This window comes from Bombina bombina, chromosome 2, assembly GCF_027579735.1.
Source record: "Bombina bombina isolate aBomBom1 chromosome 2, aBomBom1.pri, whole genome shotgun sequence".
Taxonomy (NCBI): Eukaryota; Metazoa; Chordata; class Amphibia; order Anura; family Bombinatoridae; genus Bombina; species Bombina bombina.
Genome location: NC_069500.1, coordinates 203,842,671 through 203,867,281, shown reverse-complemented (window position 1 = coordinate 203,867,281; position 24,611 = coordinate 203,842,671). Strand labels below are relative to the sequence as shown.

Genomic DNA, 24,611 nt, shown 5'->3' with positions numbered 1-24,611 from the left:
ATACCCTGTGCAGCTCATTCAAACACTGGCTTTGGCATTTATTGGCAGCGATGATGTGTGCTTTATGCTTTTAACTTTTACTAGAGACATTTTTGCTAATACATGTCTAGAGCAAAAAAGGGTTTTATCAAAAACTGAAACACATTCACTTACATTTTAGTTTTGAGTCTCTTTTAAGGCCCTTTTAAATTGATTTGCTTCCTTTTACACTTTTTATTCTCAAAGTGTAAGATAATGTTCAGATTGTAAGATGTAAGTAGGACCCAGGGGGGGAAAAGGCTAGGCTTCAGCCCAAGGGTAAAATTTGATACACCCCACACTCATTGACATTAACCCCTCCCAAAACCCTGCCCCCAACAATGTCCTGTGCCCCACCCATCACACAGAAAAGTACTCACTCTGACAGGCACTCACAAATATGCAGAAGAAAAGTTAGTTTTTTGTTATTGTTGTCCTTATTGAGCACACCACAAAACCTAACTATATTCTAGAATCTGTTGTAAATGTGCTAAAGAGTCTTGGCCAATCTAGATGTTATAACACATATTTGGTTAATATATTTGTTATTATTTTTTTGTTTAGATCTCAATCTGAGCCTGAAGTGATAGCGTAAGGGGGGGGAAACAACAATAAAAGTAAAGTTTCAGTGCTTAGTGCATTACATTGTCTTCAGTGACAGAGCAGCTACACTTAAAGTTACTACGCTCTAGTCCCGAATCGCGTTCTACAATATGGCAGACACCCTACAATTAAAATGAATGTGCAACTAAAAAAAAAAAATCCCCAGATTGCTGTGCACGTTTTTTAAAGGCTCTTGCTGCACTTTTCACATATCATTTGTGGCTTTAGCACTAGTCAGCCCCCCTAACAACACCAGTTGTAGGACCATTAACTTTCAAATGACGCAGTCTGGGTTTTTTGTACATGTTGGTGTATAACTGATATGCAGGTATCTATTGCTCACTGGCTGATGGGAACACCTCTCACTGAAAATGTTTTAATTTTTTTGTTTGGTTTTTCAGAATACGAAAATCCATTTTTGACAATAAATAAAATGCTCTTTAGTAGATTTAGAAATATTCTCAAGTACATTTTCAATTTACTTTTAAATTCCCTTTTTAAAATATAGTTTTACTATCCAAAGTAATGTTTGTTGGTCTTGTGTTAATTGTAATTAAACATTCACATAAATTTGGGATTCATTAGTCATTGCACAAATTAATAATAAGGTATTGTTCTATATCAAGTGTTTATTTACTTCCAACACCAGATATATCAGAACAGAACAACAACTCAAAATATCTTTATAAAGACAGACATTTTGAGTTGCACTTCTGTTCTGCTATTTCCATTGTTGGAACTTATAGGAGTAAATTTACCCTCCCTGCAGGCGCACAGGTTCACAAGTAGGAGCAGGGCATGTCAATCACCCCGAGCTAGCAAGTGTCAGGGGGATTCATCTCGATTCTACTGAGGTGGCGTAGAGGAAAAAAGAAGCAGTTTCTGCTTCTTAAATATGTGGCAGCAGGCTCCCTTAAGTGAAACTGCTCCACATAGCAAACAACGTAATAAATCTAGCGTGAATTGATGACTGGAGTCAACGAATCTAGAGATGTTTTGCAGGTACCAAGTAGAATCAAGCTGGAGGAAATTCTGAGCAGGTTGTAGTAAGTGCAGGTAAACTCGGGTGAATCAGAAGAATAAGGAAGCCAGAGGTCAGCACCACAAAATCTGTCAGTAGCCGTGCATCACAACATTAAAAGAAACCAAGTTCATAGACCAGGGTACAGTTCCAAGGTCACTCCTCGGGTAACAATGCAGATAGGGGTTTAACAGATAACAGAAGCCAAATAACTAGCCAGGGTCGTAACAAAAAGGTCACGCAAGGAACTGGATTACTAGAGTCTTCATATGAAAAAAACAAGCACTGAAAGGGAGACAAATTACCTTTTAACACCTCCCATTCAGAATTGGCGCCAAAGACACTGCAGTGGTTACTTCCGATGCAGAATCCATAAATAGCACTATCTTAGCGCACATATAAACAGCTTCCAGAAAGATGCAACAAAGACAGGGCATACTACACTGCTGGCCATACTATGCTGTAGGCTTCTTAGTGAGGCCCCAAACCTCCTTTGCCGCAGCTCTTCCTAGGATAACGGGGCTACCAGCCCTGGCAGCCATTATAGTGCAAGTTCTAAAGTGCTCCAGGACCCAACGCCTGTTAAGTGTAGCATGTTCCTTACTGTGCTGCTGGGCCTGACAGAACTATATGAATGCCAGAAACGGGGGGTACCTTTGTTATTCGTTTGCAAATAATAAATTCTGGATTTATGCACATGTCCAGTTGTAATAGCACATGAAGGATATGGTTCTAGATAACTGGATTAATAGTAAGTAACACATGTAAAGGCAAAACTGTAAACAAACTGTAACTTGTGTTCACATCCTTCTTTTTTTCTATGTTTTGAAGTTTCTCTATTTTGGTGTCCTGGATAACATTCTCTCTTTCAATGTTAAGCTATGGAACTAGATACAGGTGGCCCTCGTTTTACAACGGTTCAATTTACACCGTTTCAGAATAACAACCTTTTTTTCCAGTCATGTGACTACTATTGAAAAGCATTGAGAAGCAGTGCATTTATTAAAATAGCCAGTAGGTGGAGCTATCCGCTTGTGTTGCAGCAAAGCCAAGCAAGCTGAAATTAATCAGTTTAACTAGACCTGAGCTATCAAGCAGATTTCAAAGGAACAAGATCTTCCTGTCTATAAATCAGTCCAGATTGGAATGCATAGAAAGAACTGTTTGCAGAAAAATGCAAGTGAAGTCTCTGTTGTGTGATTATTTTATTAGGTTATAATGCTGTTTAGCAAATGTTTTTGTTAATTTTACTTAGTTTAATTATATATTCTGTTGTGTAATTATTTTATTAGGTTTATAATGCTGTTTAGCATTTAAAGTCTTCATTTCAAAGCTTTAAAAATAATGTATTAGGTGTTACTTATGACAATTTTGAGAGGGGCCTGGAACCTATCTCCCTCACTTCCCATTGACTTACATTATAAACTGGGTTTCAATTTACAACGGTTTCGATTTACAACCATTCCTTCTGGAAACTAACCCTGTTGTAAACTGAGGGCTACCTGTATTAAATCCCTAATTTAAGACTATGATAAACCTAATATATTTACTGAAAAAAAGTATCTCCTCTGAGATAAGTTACAACATGGCAGCCCCCACTGTTTTATAGACATTAAAACTTTACACTTATTTGGTCAATAATTAAACAGCTAATGAAACATTAAAAAATAAATGTTATTCTCAGGCTAATCTTTCTTCTGTTAAGTGTGATCAGTCCACGGGTCATCATTACTTCTGGGATATTACTCCTCCCCAACAGGAAGTGCAAGAGGATTCACCCAGCAGAGCTGCATATAGCTCCTCCCCTCTACGTCACTCCCAGTCATTCTCTTGCACCCAACGACTAGATAGGATGTGTGAGAGGACTATGGTGATTATACTTAGTTTTATATCTTCAATCAAAAGTTTGTTATTTTAAAATAGCACCGGAGTGTGTTATTACCTCTCTGGCAGAGTTTGAAGAAGAATCTACCAGAGTTTTTACTATGATTTTAGCCGGAGTAGTTAAGATCATATTGCTGTTTCTCGGCCATCTGAGGAGAGGTAAACTTCAGATCAGGGGACAGCGGGCAGATGAATCTGCATAGAGGTATGTAGCAGCTTTTATTTTCTGACAATGGAATTGATGAGAAAATCCTGCCATACCGATATAATGTCATGTATGTATACTTTACACTTCAGTATTCTGGGGAATGGTACTTCACTGGAATTAAACTGTAAGAAATACATAAAACTTTTTAATAACTAAGAAATTATGTTTAACGTTTTTGCTGGAATGTAAAATCGTTTTCATTTGCTGAGGTACTGAGTGAATAAATGTTTGGGCACTATTTTTCCACTTGGCAGTTGCTTGATCTTTTTTCTGACAGTTTCTGTTCTCTCTCACTGCTGTGTGTGAGGGGGAGGGGCCGTTTTTTGGCGCTTTTGCTACGCATCAGAAATTTCAGTCAGCAGCTCATTGTATTTCCTGCATGATCCGGTTCATCTCTACAGAGCTCAGGGGTCTTCAAAACTTGTTTTGAGGGAGGTAATTTCTCTCAGCAGAGCTGTGAGATTATAGTTGACTGAGATAAAAAACGTTTATTCTGTAATTTTTTTCTGCTTTCAGAATTAGTTGTCTTTTGCTAATGGGATCATACCTTTGCTAAAGTTGTGTTGTTTACAAGGATTGAGGCTATAACTGTTTCAATTTATTAATTTTCAACTGTCATAAATCTTCTGTGCTTCTTAAAGGCACAGTACGTTTTTAATAATATTCTAATAGAATTGTATTCCAAGTTGCAAGTTTATTTGCTAGTGTGTTAAACATGTCTGATTCAGAGGAAGATACCTGTGTCATTTGTTGCAATGCCAAAGTGGAGCCCAATAGAAATTTATGTACTAACTGTATTGATGCTACTTTAAATAAAAGTCAATCTGTACAAATTGAACAAATTTCACCAAACAACGAGGGGAGAGTTATGCCGACTAACTCGCCTCACGTGTCAGTACCTGCATCTCCCGCTCGGGAGGTGCGCGATATGGTGACGCCCAGTACAGCTGGGCGGCCATTACAGATAACTTTACAAGATATGGCCACTGTTATGACTGAAGTTTTGGCTAAATTACCAGAACTAAGAGGCAAGCGTGATCACTCTGGGGTGAGAACAGAGTGCGCTGATAATATTAGGGCCATGTCAGACACTGCGTCACAGGTGGCAGAACATGAGGACGGAGAACTTCATTCTGTGGGTGACGGTTCTGATCCAAACAGACTGGATTCAGATATTTCAAATTTTAAATTTAAGCTGGAAAACCTCCGTGTATTACTAGGGGAGGTGTTAGCGGCTCTGAATGATTGTAACACAGTTGCAATACCAGAGAAAATGTGTAGGTTGGATAAATATTTTGCGGTACCGGCGAGTACTGATGTTTTTCCTATACCTAAGAGACTTACTGAAATTGTTACTAAGGAGTGGGATAGACCCGGTGTGCCGTTCTCACCCCCTCCGATATTTAGAAAGATGTTTCCAATAGACGCCACCACACGGGACTTGTGGCAAACGGTCCCTAAGGTGGAGGGAGCAGTTTCTACTTTAGCTAAGCGTACCACTATCCCGGTGGAGGATAGCTGTGCTTTTTCAGATCCAATGGATAAAAAATTAGAGGGTTACCTTAAGAAAATGTTTGTTCAACAAGGTTTTATATTGCAACCCCTTGCATGCATTGCGCCGGTCACGGCTGCAGCGGCATTCTGGATTGAGTCTCTGGAAGAGAACATTAGTTCAGCTACTCTGGACGACATTATGGACAGGCTTAGAGTCCTTAAACTAGCTAATTCATTCATTTCGGAGGCCGTAGTACATTTAACTAAACTTACGGCTAAGAAATCAGGATTCGCCATTCAGGCACGCAGGGCGCTGTGGCTAAAATCCTGGTCAGCTGATGTTACTTCTAAGTCTAAATTGCTTAATATAGCTTTTAAAGGGCAGTCCTTATTTGGGCCTGGTTTGAAAGAAATTATCGCTGACATTACAGGAGGTAAAGGCCACGCCCTGCCTCAAGACAGGGCCAAACCTAAGGCCAAACAGTCTAATTTTCGTTCCTTTCGGAATTTCAAAGCAGGAGCAGCATCAACTTCCTCTGCCCCAAAGCAAGAAGGATCTGTTGCTCGCTACAGACAAAACTGGAGACCTAACCAGTCTTGGAACAAGGGCAAGCAGGCCAGGAAACCTGCTGCTGCCCCTAAAACAGCATGAATTGAGGGCCCCCGATCCGGGATCGGATCTAGTGGGGGGCAGACTTTCTCTCTTCGCCCAGGCTTGGGCAAGAGATGTCCAGGATCCCTGGGCGCTAGAGATAATATCTCAGGGATACCTTCTGGACTTCAAATACTCTCCTCCAAGAGAGAGATTTCATCTGTCAAGGTTGTCAACAATCCAGACAAAGAAAGAGGCGTTTCTACGCTGCGTACAAGAGCTCTTGTTAATGGGAGTAATCCATCCAGTTCCACGGTCGGAACAGGGACAAGGGTTTTACTCAAATCTGTTTGTGGTTCCCAAAAAAGAGGGAACTTTCAGACCAATCCTGGACTTAAAGATCCTAAACAAATTCCTAAGAGTTCCATCGTTCAAGATGGAGACTATTCGGACAATTTTACCTATGATCCAAGAGGGTCAGTACATGACCACTGTAGATTTAAAAGATGCTTACCTTCACATACCGATTCACAAAGATCATTACCGGTACCTAAGGTTTGCCTTCCTAGACAGGCATTACCAGTTTGTGGCTCTTCCATTCGGATTGGCTACAGCTCCAAGAATCTTCACAAAGGTTCTGGGTGCTCTTCTGGCGGCACTAAGACCGCAGGGAATCTCGGTAGCTCCATACCTAGACGACATTCTGATACAAGCTTCAAGCTTTCAAACTGCCAAGTTTCATACAGAGTTAGTACTGGCATTTCTAAGGTCACATGGATGGAAGGTGAACGAAAAGAAAAGCTCACTTGTTCCACTCACAAGAGTTCCCTTCCTGGGGACTCTTATAGATTCTGTAGAAATGAAGATTTACCTGACAGAGGACAGGCTAACAAGACTTCAAAGTGCTTGCCGCACCCTTCATTCCATTCAACACCCGTCAGTGGCTCAATGCATGGAGGTAATCGGCTTAATGGTAGCGGCAATGGACATAGTACCCTTTGCACGCTTACACCTCAGACCACTGCAACTGTGCATGCTAAGTCAGTGGAATGGGGATTACTCAGACTTGTCCCCTTCTCTGAATCTGGATCAAGAGACCAGAAATTCTCTTCTATGGTGGCTTTCTCGGCCACATCTGTCCAGGGGGATGCCATTCAGCAGACCAGACTGGACAATTGTAACAACAGACGCCAGCCTTCTAGGTTGGGGTGCCGTCTGGAATTCTCTGAAGGCTCAGGGACAATGGAGTCAGGAGGAGAGTCTCCTGCCAATAAACATTCTGGAATTGAGAGCAGTTCTCAATGCACTCCTGGCTTGGCCCCAGTTGACAACTCGGGGGTTCATCAGGTTTCAGTCGGACAACATCACGACTGTAGCTTACATCAACCATCAGGGAGGGACAAGAAGCTCCCTAGCAATGATGGAAGTATCAAAGATAATTCGCTGGGCAGAGTCTCACTCTTGCCACCTGTCAGCAATCCACATCCCAGGAGTGGAGAACTGGGAGGCGGATTTCTTAAGTCGTCAGACTTTTCATCCGGGGGAGTGGGAACTTCATCCGGAGGTCTTTGCCCAAATTCTTCGACGTTGGGGCAAACCAGAGATAGATCTCATGGCGTCTCGTCAGAACGCCAAGCTTCCTCGTTACGGGTCCAGATCCAGGGATCCAGGAGCAGTCCTGATAGATGCCCTGACAGCACCTTGGGATTTCAGGATGGCTTACGTGTTTCCACCCTTCCCGATGCTTCCTCGATTGATTGCCAGAATCAAACAGGAGAGAGCATCAGTAATTCTAATAGCACCTGCATGGCCACGCAGGACTTGGTATGCAGACCTAGTGGACATGTCATCCTGTCCACCTTGGTCTCTACCTCTGAAACAGGACCTTCTGATACAGGGTCCTTTCAAACATCAAAATCTAACTTCTCTGAAGCTGACTGCTTGGAAATTGAACGCTTGATTTTATCAAGACGTGGGTTTTCTGAGTCAGTTATTGATACCTTAATACAGGCTAGGAAGCCTGTTACCAGAAGGATTTACCATAAGATATGGCGTAAATACCTATATTGGTGTGAATCCAAAGGTTACTCTTGGAGTAAGGTTAGGATTCCTAGGATATTGTCTTTTCTACAAGAAGGATTAGAAAAGGGTTTATCTGCTAGTTCTTTAAAGGGACAGATCTCAGCTCTGTCCATTCTGTTACACAAACGTCTGTCAGAAGTTCCTGACGTCCAGGCCTTTTGTCAGGCTTTGGCCAGGATTAAGCCTGTGTTTAAAACTGTTGCTCCACCATGGAGTTTAAACCTTGTTCTTAATGTTTTACAGGGCGTTCCGTTTGAACCCCTTCATTCCATTGATATAAAGTTGTTATCTTGGAAAGTTCTATTTTTAATGGCTATTTCCTCGGCTCGAAGAGTCTCTGAATTATCAGCCTTACATTGTGATTCTCCTTATTTGATTTTTCATTCGGATAAGGTAGTTCTGCGTACTAAACCTGGGTTCTTACCTAAGGTAGTCACTAACAGGAATATCAATCAAGAGATTGTTGTTCCTTCTTTGTGCCCAAATCCTTCTTCGAAGAAGGAACGTCTACTGCACAACCTGGACGTAGTCCGTGCTCTAAAATTTTACTTACAGGCAACTAAGGAATTTCGACAAACGTCTTCTCTGTTTGTCGTTTACTCTGGTCAGAGGAGAGGTCAAAAGGCTTCTGCTACCTCTCTTTCTTTTTGGCTTCGTAGCATAATTCGTTTAGCTTATGAGACTGCTGGACAGCAGCCTCCTGAAAGAATTACAGCTCATTCTACTAGAGCTGTGGCTTCCACTTGGGCCTTCAAGAATGAGGCCTCTGTTGAGCAGATTTGCAAGGCTGCAACTTGGTCTTCGCTTCATACTTTTTCCAAATTTTACAAATTTGACACTTTTGCTTCCTCGGAGGCTATTTTTGGGAGAAAGGTTCTTCAGGCAGTGGTTCCTTCTGTATAAAGAGCCTGCCTATCCCTCCCGTCATCCGTGTACTTTTGCTTTGGTATTGGTATCCCAGAAGTAATGATGACCCGTGGACTGATCACACTTAACAGAAGAAAACATAATTTATGCTTACCTGATAAATTCCTTTCTTCTGTAGTGTGATCAGTCCACGGCCCGCCCAGTTTTTAAGGCAGGTAAATATTTTTTAAGTTATACTCCAGTCACCACTACACCCTTGGCTTCTCCTTTCTCGTTGGTCCTTGGTCGAATGACTGGGAGTGACGTAGAGGGGAGGAGCTATATGCAGCTCTGCTGGGTGAATCCTCTTGCACTTCCTGTTGGGGAGGAGTAATATCCCAGAAGTAATGATGACCCGTGGACTGATCACACTACAGAAGAAAGGAATTTATCAGGTAAGCATAAATTATGTTTTTCTTTGAATGCATCATTCTATCTTAGCATTTGTTTAGTGTTTAATGTCCCTTTAAAGGTTTGCTTCCATTTTTCTCAGGTTGGATCTTTTAAAACTTATTCAGCACCTGCTGCCCCTAAAGGTGCCTCTTTGCATTCTCCCTTAAAGGGACAGTAAACCTAAAAAATAATGTTATATAATTCTGCACATAGTGCAGAATTATATAACATTATTTAGGTGCTATAGCTATAAAACCCTTTTTTCACTTTTAATATTTAAAAAACATACCGCTTTTACAGTGCAGAATTATATAACATTATTTTTTAGGTTTACTGTCCCTTTAACCCTCAGATGTGTGACCTTTAGAAATAATCAGCTTCATTTTACCCCCACCTTCACAGGGGTAGTTTTACAGAGTCTCATTCATTATTAGATCTTATTCAGTTCAGGGTCCTTTCTTCTTTACAGAGTATGGGTGATCCTAGTATCCCCCTTTCACACCTGTACAACTAGGTTCTCTTACCATCCTTAGGATCACTGTTTCTGAGCTTTTATCATACTACGATACCACTTTGGTGGATTATGTGAATTCCAGAATTCATCACATGGAGCGCTCACAAACAATTTTCTGAGGATTCCCTAGAATCTTCAGACCTTGTTTTAATTTCCTTATTAAGAAGGAATGGGCAGAGCCAAGAAATTGTTATATAGTGAAACGTTTTTTTTTCCACTCAATGCTCCATCGTAAAAATTTATGTTAGAGACGTGGGAAATGCCTCCGCTATTGGTACATTTATTTTAGATCAAAATTCTATATTAGATCAGTCTTAATCTAGAATACTGTCCTTCTTTGTGTATGAGGTTTAACCATAAGTGCATACTTTTTTATTTTTAATGCAATGTTTTGTTTTTCTTTTACTTTGTGCAGAAAATACCAATCTATAAATTCTGATGATGAGAGAGACCGGTATAAAGCTGTGTTCAATGATCAGTTTTCAGAATACAAAGAGCTTTCTGCAGAGGTTCAGGCAGTTATAAAAAAGTTTAGTGAACTGGACACAATTATGAGCAAACTTCCAAGGAACCCTGAGAATCAACAGGTGAGATATTGTAACAATGGTTTATGATAACTCTGCTTTTACACCTTCTGAGATGCATGTTGGGGTTTTAATGGTTTTGTTCTTTCCATTTGGAGGACTAGTGAACATATTTTAGATTTTATGTTAAACAAAAATCTCAATATTTATATTTCTATATAAAAAAACATCAGATGAGCAAGCGATAAAGCAGTGATTACACTTATGCAAGTGCCACCTGTATTTACGTTGTTGGACCTTTCCACAGAGGCCAAAAAGGAGCTAGGTTTAAAGGGACAGTCAAGTAAAAAAAAAACTTTCATGGTTTAAATAGGGCATGCAATTTTAAACAACTTCCCAATTTAATTTTATCACCAATTTTGCTTTGTTCTCTTGGTATTCTTAGTTGAAAGCTAAACCTAGGAGGTTCATATGCTAATTTCTTAGACATTGAAGACTGCCTCTAATCTGAATACATTTTGACTACTAGAGGGCATTAGTTCACATGTTTCATATAGATAACATTGAGCTCATGCACGTAAAGTGACCTAGGACTGAGCACTGATTGGCTAAACTGCATGTCTGTCAAAAGAACTGAAATAAGGGGGCAGTCAGCAGAGGCTTAGATACAAGATAATTACAGAGGTAAAACGTGTATTATTATAACTGTGTTGGATATGCAAAACTGGGGAATGGGTAATAAAGGGATTATCTTTCTTTTTAAACAACAAAAATGCTGGTGTTGACTGTCCCTTTAAAACAGATGAGCAACCTACTGTATTTCCCAATTTCAGTAACATAAATGGGTGGTAAAGATCAGGAGAGGTAGATAGGTATTGTGAGAATAAATACAAATGCATCACTGCTATGTAATCAACCCATGTTTGCTAAGGATGGTATATTGTGTAAGTAGCACTGAATACTTCCATGGTTTAGGTGCAAATATGCTGTATTGTAAAGGGAAATCGTACTCAAAACAAATGTCATCCATATGAAACAGCGGCATTTAAACGTGATGTAGGGGAAGAAATGAGCATTAGTAGCAAGTACCTGTCATCCAATGAGACCAGTGGGAACAACACTGATACTGCTGTATTTGATGCAGTTTAACCCTTCCCGCCATTAGGATGTTTCATGCCGTCCTAACTACGCTGGGCTTCAGCACCGTTAGGACCACAAGTAACGTACTAGCCGTTTGGCTGTACTGAAGCCATAGGCGCTTCCTGAATGTGATCGCAGGCTGGAGGGGCTGCCTAGCATCATAGGCACTCCCCCCCCACCCCACATGATCCCATCATTAAAATCACACTATTGCATGAATGATTGCGTGATTTAAATTTTTATTTATTTGTTTACATCGGAACTTTGTACAGGCAGAGAATGGGTTAAACTTAAAAGGTTTTACTTTTATATCTTGAAAGTGATGCATCATAACAAGCTGACAAGAAAATATTGCATGAACATCTCTATGTAAAAAAGGGAAGATATTTTCCCTCAAAATGTCTTCTATTTTGTGATCCAGAGCTGCTACTCTTACTGAGTAATAAAAACAGCAACCAATCAGCTTCATCAGTGCTGAGTTCACACTTTGCTTTATTGTGATCTCATGGGATTTTACCAAAATCTTGCAATATTTTATAGTAAACTTCCTTAAAGGTACAGTATACACCAATTCATATAACTGCATGTAATAGACACTACTATAAAGAATAATATGGACAGATACTGACATAAAATCCAGTAGAAAACCTTTTAAAAACTTACTTGGAAACTCCCAAATTAGCATGGTTGATGAGGTTAGGCTGGGACACACAGTGAAAGGTGCTGGGAAAGCAGAAAGAGTAGAACCCCCCCCCCCCCCTACCCTGCGTATGAAAAGACCCATTACACAAACAGGAGCAAGCAGCAATCTGTAGACATCAGTATATATCTAAATCATTAGGGCTTGGTTAGGAGTCTGAAAATCAGCACATTGTAATTTAAAAATAACCAAAACTACAAATTTTTTTACAAAAATGCTCCCAGATGGGCTATATAAATGGATCATCTACAAAACATTTATGCAAAGAATAATCTAGTGTACAATGTCCCTTTTACCTTAGGAGCTACATAATGTGACTATGCCTGCGCATGCCAAATGCACACTCCCTTGCAAGTTCTGGGACTTGCATCTTCATTTGCTGCTTAAAGTCCCTTTACAATGGGATGTGGCTACTGAGGACATTTTGAGGTAAAATATCTTAATTTTTTTTTTACGAAGAGATGTTCAGGTGATATACTCTAGTTATCTAGGTATCCAGCTCGTTTAAGGTAGGTTTACATTCTATGTATCTCCAGAAAAAGTAATGTCCGTTAAGTGCTTTCACATAAAGCAAATATTTTTCCTATAGTTTTAGGCCCTATATCAGCCTGCCCAAAGATTTTTTTCTTCTAAGGTTTAAATTGCGTTATCCAAACTATTAGTCCAGTGATTGATGGCTCCTTCTTCAATGAGCCTATAGAGAGGCCTGTGGAGTTAGCATTTGAAACAGTGTATCAGACAGCTATTTCTGTTCCTGGTGCATTTTCAATATACATGTGCTATGTTTAGTTTGTTTGATTTTTTTTCATAATCTGATTTTTCCAGTCTTCTCAAGGGCATTAAAGTGATGGTAAATCTGAGCGTTTAAAAAACGCTAAGATTTACCATCACTAAAAATAAACTGTAGTTTGTCATCACTTATTTAAAAAATGTCCCCCCATTCATCCATTATGCATGTCTTCAGCTGCACAACTGTACGGGGCCTTATTTTGTGCTTCAAAATGCGCCACACATTCTCAAATGGAGACAGGTCAAGACTGCAGGCAGGCCATGCTAGCACCAGCACTCTCTGCTTACGCAACCATGCACTTGTAATCCGGACAAAATGTGGTTTGGCGTTGTCCTTCTGGAAAATGCAGGTGGGTCTCTGGAATAGACAACGTATGGATGGCAGCATATTTTGCTCCAAAATGTATAGAAATCTTTTTGCATTAATGGTGCCCTCACAGATATGCAAGTTACCCATGCCATGGGCACTGAGACACCCCCATACGATGACAGACACTGACTTTTGGACCTTATGCTGATAACGGCTTGGATGGTCCTTTTCCTCTTTGGCCTGGAGAACACAACGACTGTTTTTTCTAAAAACTATTTGAAATGTTGACTTGTTGGACCACACAACACGATTCCACTGTGTTACTGTCCACTGTGCTACTGTCCATCTCAGATGATAACGAGCCCAGAGAAGCCGGCAGCGCTTCTGTACAGTGTTGATGTATAGCTTCTTTTTTTACATAGTAAAGGCTTAAAGGGACAGTCTAGTAAAAAAATAAACGTTCATGATTCAGATAGGGTATGCAATTTTAAACAACTTTCCAATTTACTTTTATCATACATTTTGCTTTGTTGTTTTTTTTTTGGTATTCTTAGTTGAAAGCTAAACATACGTAGGTTTATATGTTAATTTCTTAGTCTTTGAATGCCGTCTCTTATCTGAATGCATTTTGACAGTCTTTCACAACTAGAGGGCGTTAGTTCATGTGTGCCATATAGATAATATTGTTCTCACGTCCATGGAGTTACCTAGGGGTCAGCCCTGATTGGCTAAAATGCATGTCTGTCAAAAGAACTGAAATAAGGGGGCAGTCTGCAGAGGCTTATATAAAATGTATTAACAGAGATAAAAAGTATATTAATATAACTGTATTGGTTATACAAAACTGGGGGATTGGTAATAAATGGATTATTTATCTTTTTAAACTATAAACATTTTGGTGTAGACTGTGGATGCAGTGGTGAATGGTTAACAAAGGTTTACCAAAGTATTTCCGAGCCCATGTCAGGATATCCATGACAGACTCATGATGACAGTGACGTCTGAGGGATAGGATATCACGCACATTCAGAAGTGTTTTTTGGCCTAGCCCTTTGCACACCGAGATTTGACCGGATTCCTTGAATTTTTAATTATATTGTGCACTGTAGAATGTGAAATGCCCCAAATCCTACCGATTTTGTGTTTGGGGAATTTTGTTCTCAAAGTGTTGGAATATTTGCTAACAAATCTGTTGGCAGATTGGCGAGTTGTTGTTTTTTGCTGTTGGATTGGAATGCCATTGAGTAGTCATCCCTATGTAAGGTATTATGTTTAAAAACCTTGTGATAAGTGGGTTACTGAGGATTTTTAATTTCACACCAGCTCTCAATAGCATCAGCCACAGCATCGGGAAAGGTGTGGAGTTAGCAGAAGGGGCTATACAATTATTACTATACAATACGTGTATCCATCTGTTCTGGATATGTCCAAATAATCAATATAAATAATTATTTCACAACGGAGTTCAGTATTTTCTACAAACTCAGTTTTACAGTAGTCTTTGTACAGCAGATTTATTGTGTGTATTTTTATTGATACCTTTCTGATGATTATTTTCCAGGAGTATGAAAGAATTTCTAAAGTTCTCCAAGAGTATCAGAAGAAACGAAATGTAAGTACAACAGCATCTGAAAATAATTAGAGAACTGTAATGATTTGTATTCCTGGCAGAAACATTTTAAAGGACTTTTGTCTTGCAGCTCAGGAAATATATAGCAACTGATCATGAAAAGCCAAACTCACTATGTGCCCCCATTATGGGAATTCAGTCTGGTAGTTGCTGTCTTCCATCAATTTATTTTTATATACAAATTTGTTTTAAACCACTTTCTAAATTTACTTCATTCTTTTGGTATACTTTGTTAAAGGAGCAGCAATACACTACTGGGAGCTAGCTGAACACATTGAGCGAGCCAGTGGTAAGAAGCATTTATGTGCAGCCACCAATCAGCAGCTAGCTTCCAGTAGTGCATTGCTACCCCTGAGCCTCACTAGTATGCTTTTCAACAAAGGATACCAAGGGAATGAAGTAAATTGGATAATATAGGTAAATTGGAAAGTTCTTTAAAATTGCATAGTCTTTCTGAATCATGGAAGTGTAATTTTGGCCTTACTGACCCTTAATAACTTAAAATAATAAAAACAACTCCTATAGAACCACAACCATAATTTGGTATTGCTGAGGTGTAGACATGGGGCTCTATTATGTAAAGTTGGTTTTACAATATGCTAAAGTGTTCGCTTCTATTAGTGCATCGCAGGTAATAGTTAATTTACATTGTGTCAAGGGGAGTAACCTCTGTCAGGTTTTTAATTTACTGTATGTTTTTCTTTCATTTATACGGTGAGCAACTTGCCGATATGGTACCTTTTCTGTTTTGGATGGAAGTTACAATCTGTACTTAACCATATTTTGCTTACATATTAAATACAGTCCTATCAAAATTAAGGAACAAAATTAATCACAATTCTGACTTTTGTTTTTGTCTAAAAGCAGGGCTGTAAGCGCAGGCGCATGCATGTGTCTCGAGCACTATCTGGCAGGAGTTTTGCAAGAATGTTATCCATATGCAAGACCACTAAAATAAAAGGCTGCTTTATATATATATATATATATATATATATATATATATATATATATATATATATATATATATATATTATTATATTTTTTTACAGTGTAGGATCCCCTTTTACCCCACAACCTCCCTGATCCCTCCCCCCCCCCCCCAACAGCTCTCTAACCCTCCCCCCTCTACCTATTTGCTGCCATCTTAGGTACTGGCAGCTGTCTGCCAATACCCAGTTTGCCTCAATTTATGCAGGGTACGACACTGGTCATTAAGGGGTTAAGGGGCATGTTCTGTATGAATCACAAAAGAAAATGTTTGGGTTTCATAGCCCTTTAAGTATTGGCTATAGAAAAGCTACATAAACACAACCAGCAGAATATGATGCACTCCCAGTGGATAGTAGCAGGGCTAAGTAATAAAAGGTTATATTTAAATTGTTCTCTCTAAATATGGATCTTTGGTATACAGACAAATAAGATAAGGAAGCATGTGTGTGTACAGAAAGTGATAAAATAAGATGAAATGATTTCCCTGCAGGAATTTTAATAGGGTGTGCAATCAAAGATCAAAACCAGCTATTTCATATACAAAAAGCTAAAGGAGCAAAATATACTTTTTTTGACTCTGCTGCTGGTATAATAAATTATTGGAAACCAATTTTAAAGCACACTGTCCTTTTAAATATGTATTTGTAGGGCTCCTTGAGGAAGGAATTGGAACACTGCTAATTATTATATATATTATTATAATGTGAGGATAATGTGGGGGAAAAAGAAAGCTTCCTGGAATAATGAGATTTGCTGTTTCCTTTGTAGAAAGTATCATTGCCCCTATAGTGATGCTTTTACAGTAAGTGATTAGTGCGATGGATGGTATCTTAGATTAATTTTTAACAAATTAGCTCACAGAAAACTGATTTTTGTTTTGTTTTTGAGGGAGGGTGGCTGATCCTTTAAAACAAATCCATGGAAAATTATTGTTCTATAATTTCCTCACAGCTCATATTTCATTGTAGAATCTAAAATGTAATGTATATTGTATCTATGTAAATTATTGTTCTATAATTTCCTCACAGCTCATATTTCATTGTAGAATCTAAAATGTAATGTATATTGTATCTATGTATTTTATTGTCATTTATATGTGTTTCTTTTAAAGGATCCTTCTTTTCTGGAAAAGAAGGAGCGTTGCGAATACTTGAAAAATAAACTTTCGCACATCAAGCAAAGGATTCAGGAATATGACAAAGTCATGAACTGGAACGATGGCTTTAAATAGGCACATTCATCTCCAACAAAGAAAACCATTATTTTATATCTGCTGTACTTGTAAATATCAATGTGAACTAAGTCAACTATCTGTTTAAAGGGACACAAAACAGTTTGAGATCTGTGCATATCCTAAAAGGGCTAACTAATTAAAAATAGTTTGCATAAAAAAAATGTTTAAAAATTGCTGGCTAATATTTTAAAATAATTTTCAAAAATAAGCAAAATGAATTACATAGCTAAGCTGCCTGGGTCAGACAACTCCACCCCCTTCTTATCAGTGTTTAGACACAGACATTGTATTTCAATGAGTTCACATCTTCTTGGCATGCTCCAGCAGATAATCACTGTGCACTTTTGTTTTCTACCAAAAGCAACCATAGGTATAGTTACAGCCATAAAAGGAATTGTGTGGGGGGAGTTAGACCTTTACCATTCAGAAACTAAAAAGAAAGGGTCAATGGAGAGGCACTGCAGTATAAATTTGCAGGTAAAGTAATTAAAGTACATATTATTATATTTTGTCTCTATCCCAACTTGTTTTATGTCCCTTTAACTGTAACACCAGCTTCATTTATATATTTTATTTTGTAAAGAAATTCACCTATGTATTTTTATATATATATATATATATATAAATCTGTTTTATGTTGCTAGTTTGACCGTTAGAATTTTATAGGAAATATTGTTGCATTTTTTTTTTCTTAATGGTTTCTCAATCGTTTTATAAAAAACAAGACAATTATTTGCTGCCCACTATATAAGTGTTTCAGTCACAAACAGAACAATACCTCAGTAACAAATTATTAACTTCAACTTGTGCAACAAGACAAAACAATGATATATGTGATACCTTGTTCTATTTGGTGGGTGATAAATATGTTGTGCACCATCAATAGCAAATGAAAAGACTGCACAGAACAGGTATTTAATACTTTGAATTGTGAATTAAATCTGTAAAAGCATTTTTAATAAAATCAGAGAATCCTTTATTCCATTATTATCTCAATCCCTTTTAAGAACTTACTCGGAGGAATGATGCCTTTACTGTTTATTGGATTTCATTCTCTCACTGAGACATATCCAGAATGAAGAAGAAAGATAGATGCTTTTTAGTGTAATTCTTCTCATAAACTGAACCTTTTGTACTGATTTGTACATATGTAGACATCTAAAAAAGAATAAAAAACAGAGGTGCCAACATGGCCTAATATCACCCAAACAATATATAAAATCAGCACATGAGAATGTGAATACTCACAAACAAAAAGCACCCGATGGTGCTAGTAGAGCAGGCTGGAAACTTAGCAGTGATCCAGCACACTGAAACTTTGGCACAGATGCAGTCCTGATTCTTCTGGATATCCAGTATTCAGGTTCCTATATATGTGTAAGAAGACAAACCAACATGGTCCAATATCGTCAGGACAAAGAAAAGATTGACCCTGAGCCTGAGGAAACAGCCCTGAGTAGGCTGAGAAACGCGTCGCTGTATTAATAAAGAATTTTTAATTTTTTAATATACACTTGCTGTTTTGGTCTATATCACCTTTCGCAATATCTCATTACTGTTCCTGGTGCATGCTGAGGATCGTTTGTACTATAGTCTACTGGGCGTTGATTTGGTTCCAGTTTGCTGCTTCTGCACCTGCTGGTGCTTACCCTCTAGTAAGTGCATTTGGTTGGGGTCAATCTTTTCTTTGTCCTGACGATATTGGACCATGTTGGTTTGTCTTCTTACACATATATAGGAACCTGAATACTGGATATCCAGAAGAATCAGGACTGCATCTGTGCCAAAGTTTCAGTGTGCTGGATCACTGCTAAGTTAACAGCCTGCTCTACTAGCACCATCGGGTGCTTTTTGTTTGTGAGTATTCACATTCTCATGTGCTGATTTTATATATTGTTTGGGCGATATTAGGCCATGTTGGCGCCTCTGTTTTTTGTTCTTTTTTAGATTTTATACCTCAGGATAGCCATCCTTTGACAGAGTGCTGCCATACCGTTTGGGATCTACAACATTTTGGTACAAAGACTATCACAATAATCTTGGAATATTTATTTTATTATTTTTAACCATTGCCATCACTGACATTTATATTGTCTGCTATTATTAATGTTTTTTACTGTTTTATTATTTTGACACCATATATCTGATTTTTATTTATATATTTTATTATATGTGTTGCTATTTCCCTCAATTAGGGATACCGGTTCATCCTTTTGCTTGTACTTGTACTCAGTAGACATACAATTAAAGACACTCTCTAGTTGATACTGTGGAAGCGCCCCCTAAGGGCGTGGTGTGTGTTGTACACACATCACTCTCTATACATATTCTACATATGTAGACATTGTGTATAAAGACTGAAAAATCCATTTTGTTTGGATTTTACCACAGCAATTCAAATTTATTTTTAGTTTAGTAGCTAGAGTTTACAATAAATATTAAGTTTCCCCACCAGTACCAAATCTACTCAACAGAGTGCAAAAAAAAATGTTCAGAACCTCTTAAGGTAATTCTGTATAATGATTTTGAGTATACACAGACCTGCAACCCACACTAATAAAAGGCTCCCCTATATTATGTTGTACCCATTCTGCACATGCTTTTGTATAGACTAACTGCTATGGGCACCCCCAGCACTTGGGGCCTGGTGCCACTGCAGCTTCTGCACCAATGGTAGTTCCGCCCTTGCCCCCCACCCAATTATTTAGTCATGGAGTGCACACTGCTAGTGCTCAGGGTCATTTGATAGGCCAGGACAGTAAAACTGAGACATTAAATTAGTTTGAATTTAACATTTATAGGATTATATATAATGTAGATTGTTTTAGCCTTATTAGTCCAGCAGACAATATGTCAACGTGACCAGAGTATTGTAGTATTCAATGATACCTTTTTTATTGGACTAACATGACATAAAAGTCCTGAACAAATAAACATAGGAGAAACAAACACATGAAACAGCAAAGTCAAAAATCATATACAGCTGCATAATATGTGAATATATAAATTAGTTTAAAAAAGTATAGTAGGAGCAGTGACAACAAAAATAAATAAGACATATGTTAGACATTAAAGGGACACTCAAGTCAAAATTAAACTTTCATGATTCAGATGTGATTTTAAACAACTTTCCAATTTACATCCACTAACAAAATGTCTATTTATAGTTGCACTTTTGAGTCACCAGTTCCTACTGAGCATGTGCAAGACTTTACAGAATATAAATGTATATGCTTTTCTGATTGGCTAATGACTGTCACATGATACAGGAGGAGTGGAAATAAACATAACTGAAATTTGTTAGAACAAAAATCGAATACCCATTTACAGTTCACACTAAGTGCTATTGCATTGTCTTTTTATTATGCTTTTGTTGATAATGCAAATTTACTGTATTCACTTGTTCTACATTAAGTCCCTCCTTTATGGTGTTAAAATGTTATTTTCATCTCAAATGTTTTCCAACCTCAAGATTAAAGACATTTTAAGGGTTCCCATGAACTGAGGGGAAGAAAAGGAATTTTGAAAGCTTGTCTTTTAACTATCATGTTAGTCCAATACAAAAGTTATCATCGCACACTGCAATACTCTGGTTATTTTGAAATTATATATATACTGTGTATGTGTGTGTGTATGTATGTATGTATATATATATATATATATATATATATATATATATATATATATATAAAGACAAAAAAATATCAGAGGGGACGCAACTGCTGTTCAAGAGCTATTATGTGAAGTTACAAACTGACAATAACACACCTAGTTTTGTCAGCATAAAAATTGTGGTGGTGCAGACCCTTATAAAATGTTTTTTATGGTTTTGAGAAGGGAGAAATGACTAGGAGTGTAATCCTAGTTGTAGAAAGACAGGGATTTCAGCACTCTTTTTGAAAAAATAAAGCTCATTAGACCATAATACGTATTTAAACAGTGAATTTTTAATCCAATTGTGAACAGGGAAATCTTCCAACTGTATGCACACCACTCCCCAGATGAGAAAGATACAACACACTGTATCACATTCGTTGTAGGAAGTTAATAAGGAAACAATAGTTACTTATATACATACTAGAGTTTGTATTCAAAACCTGACCGGTCAGGGGTACACAGCTTGTACAAAGAAAATAAGGCAGCCAAAACTTAGTAGGATTAATATGTGATACCTTTATGGAACCTCTACACCCTGCTGCACACAAAACCCCTAGTGGAGAGGTATATCCTGGGCAGGTATGAGAAAGTGGGATCCAAGAGGTCAAATAGGGGTACCACAAACAGAAGCAAGTCACAACTTATTGTCACAGTCACAATATGGTATTCAGTGAATAGCGATTTTATATATAATCAAGAAATAAGGCCTTATTCTTAGACTCACTACACCCAACTGCTCACAGTACTCCAAACGAGGAGAGTATAATACTGGGCAGTACATAAAATGGTAATTGTTACCAGGATCTAAGTGGTCTCTAAGTTAGGCTTTCTTGAATTTAACAATATGCATGTAGAAAGACATTTATAAGCAATAATAACAGACAGTATGTGCCATTTTAGTGCTTTTTTGTTAGCTATTCATGCAGAGCTTGCAGTTGGAAAAGTAAGCAAAATAGAGGGTTATAGCATAAAGCACAGAAGGTGGTATTTCCTCAATATTTCTGGGATCCTGAAATGCTGACAAGTGAGGCTGCATGCAAAGAAGATTGTAGCAAGCAAGAAGAAAAGCAGTTCACAGTGTTGTTACTACGAAGCCAGCATGACATATAAGTAACAATGTTGCTATCCTCAGCAATTGTTATAACAGTACCCAGAGTCAACGTTCTTTGTAAGTATATTGCTTATGGACCAACTAGACATGCAAGTTATCACAAGTAAAGAGCAATTGTATCCGTAATTGTGTGTGACCGTGATACAGTCCATATTAGTGAACCATGATAGAACATATACGACCTTGCTATTTCATTCAGACATATCGCTGTGGCAAGATGCGTCCTCGTAACTTATTTAATCCTCAAGTTACATTTGTTGCGCTTCTGTATTCACCGCAGGTATCATCATCCATGCGTTCTGGAGGCTGTGTTAGTAGCGTGCACCACGTAGGCCGGTCGGCTTAGCCAATGCGCGTTTCACCCGCAGGGCTGATAGACCGGGCTTCGTCAGGGCGGTATATGGAGAGGACTACCTAGTCCCTTTTTATAGCGTTTTGTAATAGCGCCCCTGCTGGAGGTGAAGATTTGTTGCATATCTATACATAGAATATTCTGATTGAAGAAAGAACATAAATCATTTTGCAGATATACTGCACTTAAAAACAGTAGTTAGCTCTAGATGAATATTCCTATATTTGAATAACTTATCTGGATATATATAAGGTTTTCTTACACCTATAATTATTATGTAGTTTTTATTAAAAAACAATTCATATACCATTGTCCAGAAATTGTACCTTTGAAGTGGGCTTTCTAGAAATTTTGCTGTCCTATAGAAAACAGGCCATGTCAAGTTTATCATTTAGACCATCCGGCAGTTGAGTCCCCAACTCAAAGATCCACCTGCATTCTTTCTGCAGGAGGATCTTATCGTTGTCGCCTCCTCTGCCATTGGTAATTCCTCTATCTATACCAATGAATTTTAGAGAGTCAGGATTGCAGTCGTGTACCAGTTCATAGTGTTTTGCAACATTACTCTTCTGGTTTTTGTTTTTTACATCGTCACGATGTTCTGTGATTCGGTCTTTTATGGCTCTCCTCGTTTTTCCCACGTAAAAACGTGGGCAGCTGCAGGAGAGTAGGTAGATTACTCCTTCTGTTTTGCAGTTAATAAAATGTTTTAACTTATACCTTTTCCCTGTGAGGGTGCCAAAATCTTTCGTTTTGACCATGAATTTACATGCCACGCATCGACCACAAGGGTGGTTACCAGATGACCTATGTCTTGTGAGCCAGTTTGTCTGTTTTTGTTCAGACCTATATTGGCTTCTTACGAGCTTGTCCTTCAGGTTGGAAGCTCGTCTAGCTGTGATATTTGGATAGTCTCCAACTTCTTTTGATACTCCCACATCACTCATAAGAATTTTCCAATTCTTGGCCAGAATCTCCCTTAGGGCATTCCAATGACAGTTGTAGTCTGTGACCAGCCTTATTTTTGAATCTATTGTTTTTTCTTTTTGTGCAAGAAGTGTATTTCGGTTTGTATGTGCAGCATTATTAAATGCATTTCTTACATTTCGCTTGGAATACCCTCTGTCCAAGAACCTTTTTTGCATGTCTGTGCCATGCTTCAGGAATCTTTCTTTTGTCGAGCAATTTCTATGAAGTCGTAGAAATTGCCCTTTCGGTATACCTCGTATCAAGTGTGTTGGGTGGTGACTTGAAGCTAAGAGGAGGCTGTTAGTAGCAGTACTCTTTCAAAAGTTGTCAGTCACAATCATTCCTTGTTCAATTTTTACATTGACATCTAGAAACGATATTTCCTCCTTGCTATATTGCAGGGTTAGAGAAATGTTACTGTCATTTATGTTGAGGGTGCGAACAAATTCTTTGAGATTGGTTTCCGATCCCTCCCAGATTAAAAAGACATCATCCACATATCTTAACCACATGTGGATGTTTTCTTCAAAAAGGGGGCTTTGGAACACTTCATCCATTTCCCACTTTCCGAGGTGTAGGCAAGCATATGTTGGGGCACATGTGGCACCCATTGCAGTGCCTCGTTTCTGCTTGTATATTTTATTATCAAACATGAATACGTTATTACAGAGCACGAATGTTAACAATTCCACCACAAAATCTGTGTGGTTTTGGACATTTGTGCCTCTTGTCATGAGATAATGTTTACACGCTTCTATTCCCACTTCATGTGGGATGGATGAGTATAAACCCTCAACATCTAAACATACCAACCATGCTTCCTGAGGGACTGATAATCCATCTACTTTCCTGAGGAAGTCTGCAGTGTCCAGGATAAAGGATGGCATGGTATTCAAAAACGGTCTTAAAAAATGGTCAATATAGTTCCCCAGATTTTCTGTAAGGCTGCCTATTCCTGCAATTATTGGGCGGCCTGGAGGATTATTGGAGTTTTTATGTATCTTGGGGATACAGTAAAAGACCGGCATCACAGGGTGCTCTGGGTATAAATATTTGAATTCTGTTGCAGTAATAGTTTTACTCTCTTTTGCTTTCTTTAGAATGTTAAAGAGGGAAAACTGCAGAGAAGAGGTAGGATTAAAGGTTAAACTTTGGTATTGGCTTTTATCTAAAAGTTGACGCTTTGCCTCAAGGACATACATGTTTTCGTCCCATAGGACTAAATTGCCGCACTTGTCAGCCTGTTTTATGATCAGACCTTTTGCACTCATCAATTCTCCAAGGGCTTTTCTTTCTGACTTGCTTAGATTATCGTTTACTAGTCCAGTGAAAGAGAGGCCAGCCACTTCTCTCTCTACCTGCTTTACAAAAATGTTCACAGCAGGTACCATCGATAATTGTGGCATATATTTAGATTTAGCTTTAAAGTTAGTTTTAATCGTTTTACACCCACTTTGGTCTAGGGCTTGTGAGGGATCATATTGACTCCC

At 38.4% G+C, this 24,611-nt stretch overlaps 1 protein-coding gene across 2 annotated transcripts in view; it reads left to right on the top strand.

Moving 5' to 3' along the window:
- Nucleotides 1-18,016, top strand: part of MARVELD2 (MARVEL domain containing 2) — a 59,682-nt gene extending 41,666 nt beyond the window's left edge. For both annotated transcript variants that reach the window (XM_053701450.1, XM_053701449.1), the window contains exons 5-7: nt 10,131-10,302; nt 14,740-14,790; nt 16,910-18,016. In XM_053701450.1, coding sequence (XP_053557425.1) covers nt 10,131-10,302; nt 14,740-14,790; nt 16,910-17,029 — 343 coding nt within the window. In that variant the 3' untranslated portion in view covers nt 17,030-18,016. The remainder of the gene's footprint in view (nt 1-10,130; nt 10,303-14,739; nt 14,791-16,909) is intronic.
- The last annotated feature ends 6,595 nt before the right edge of the window (nt 18,017-24,611 follow it).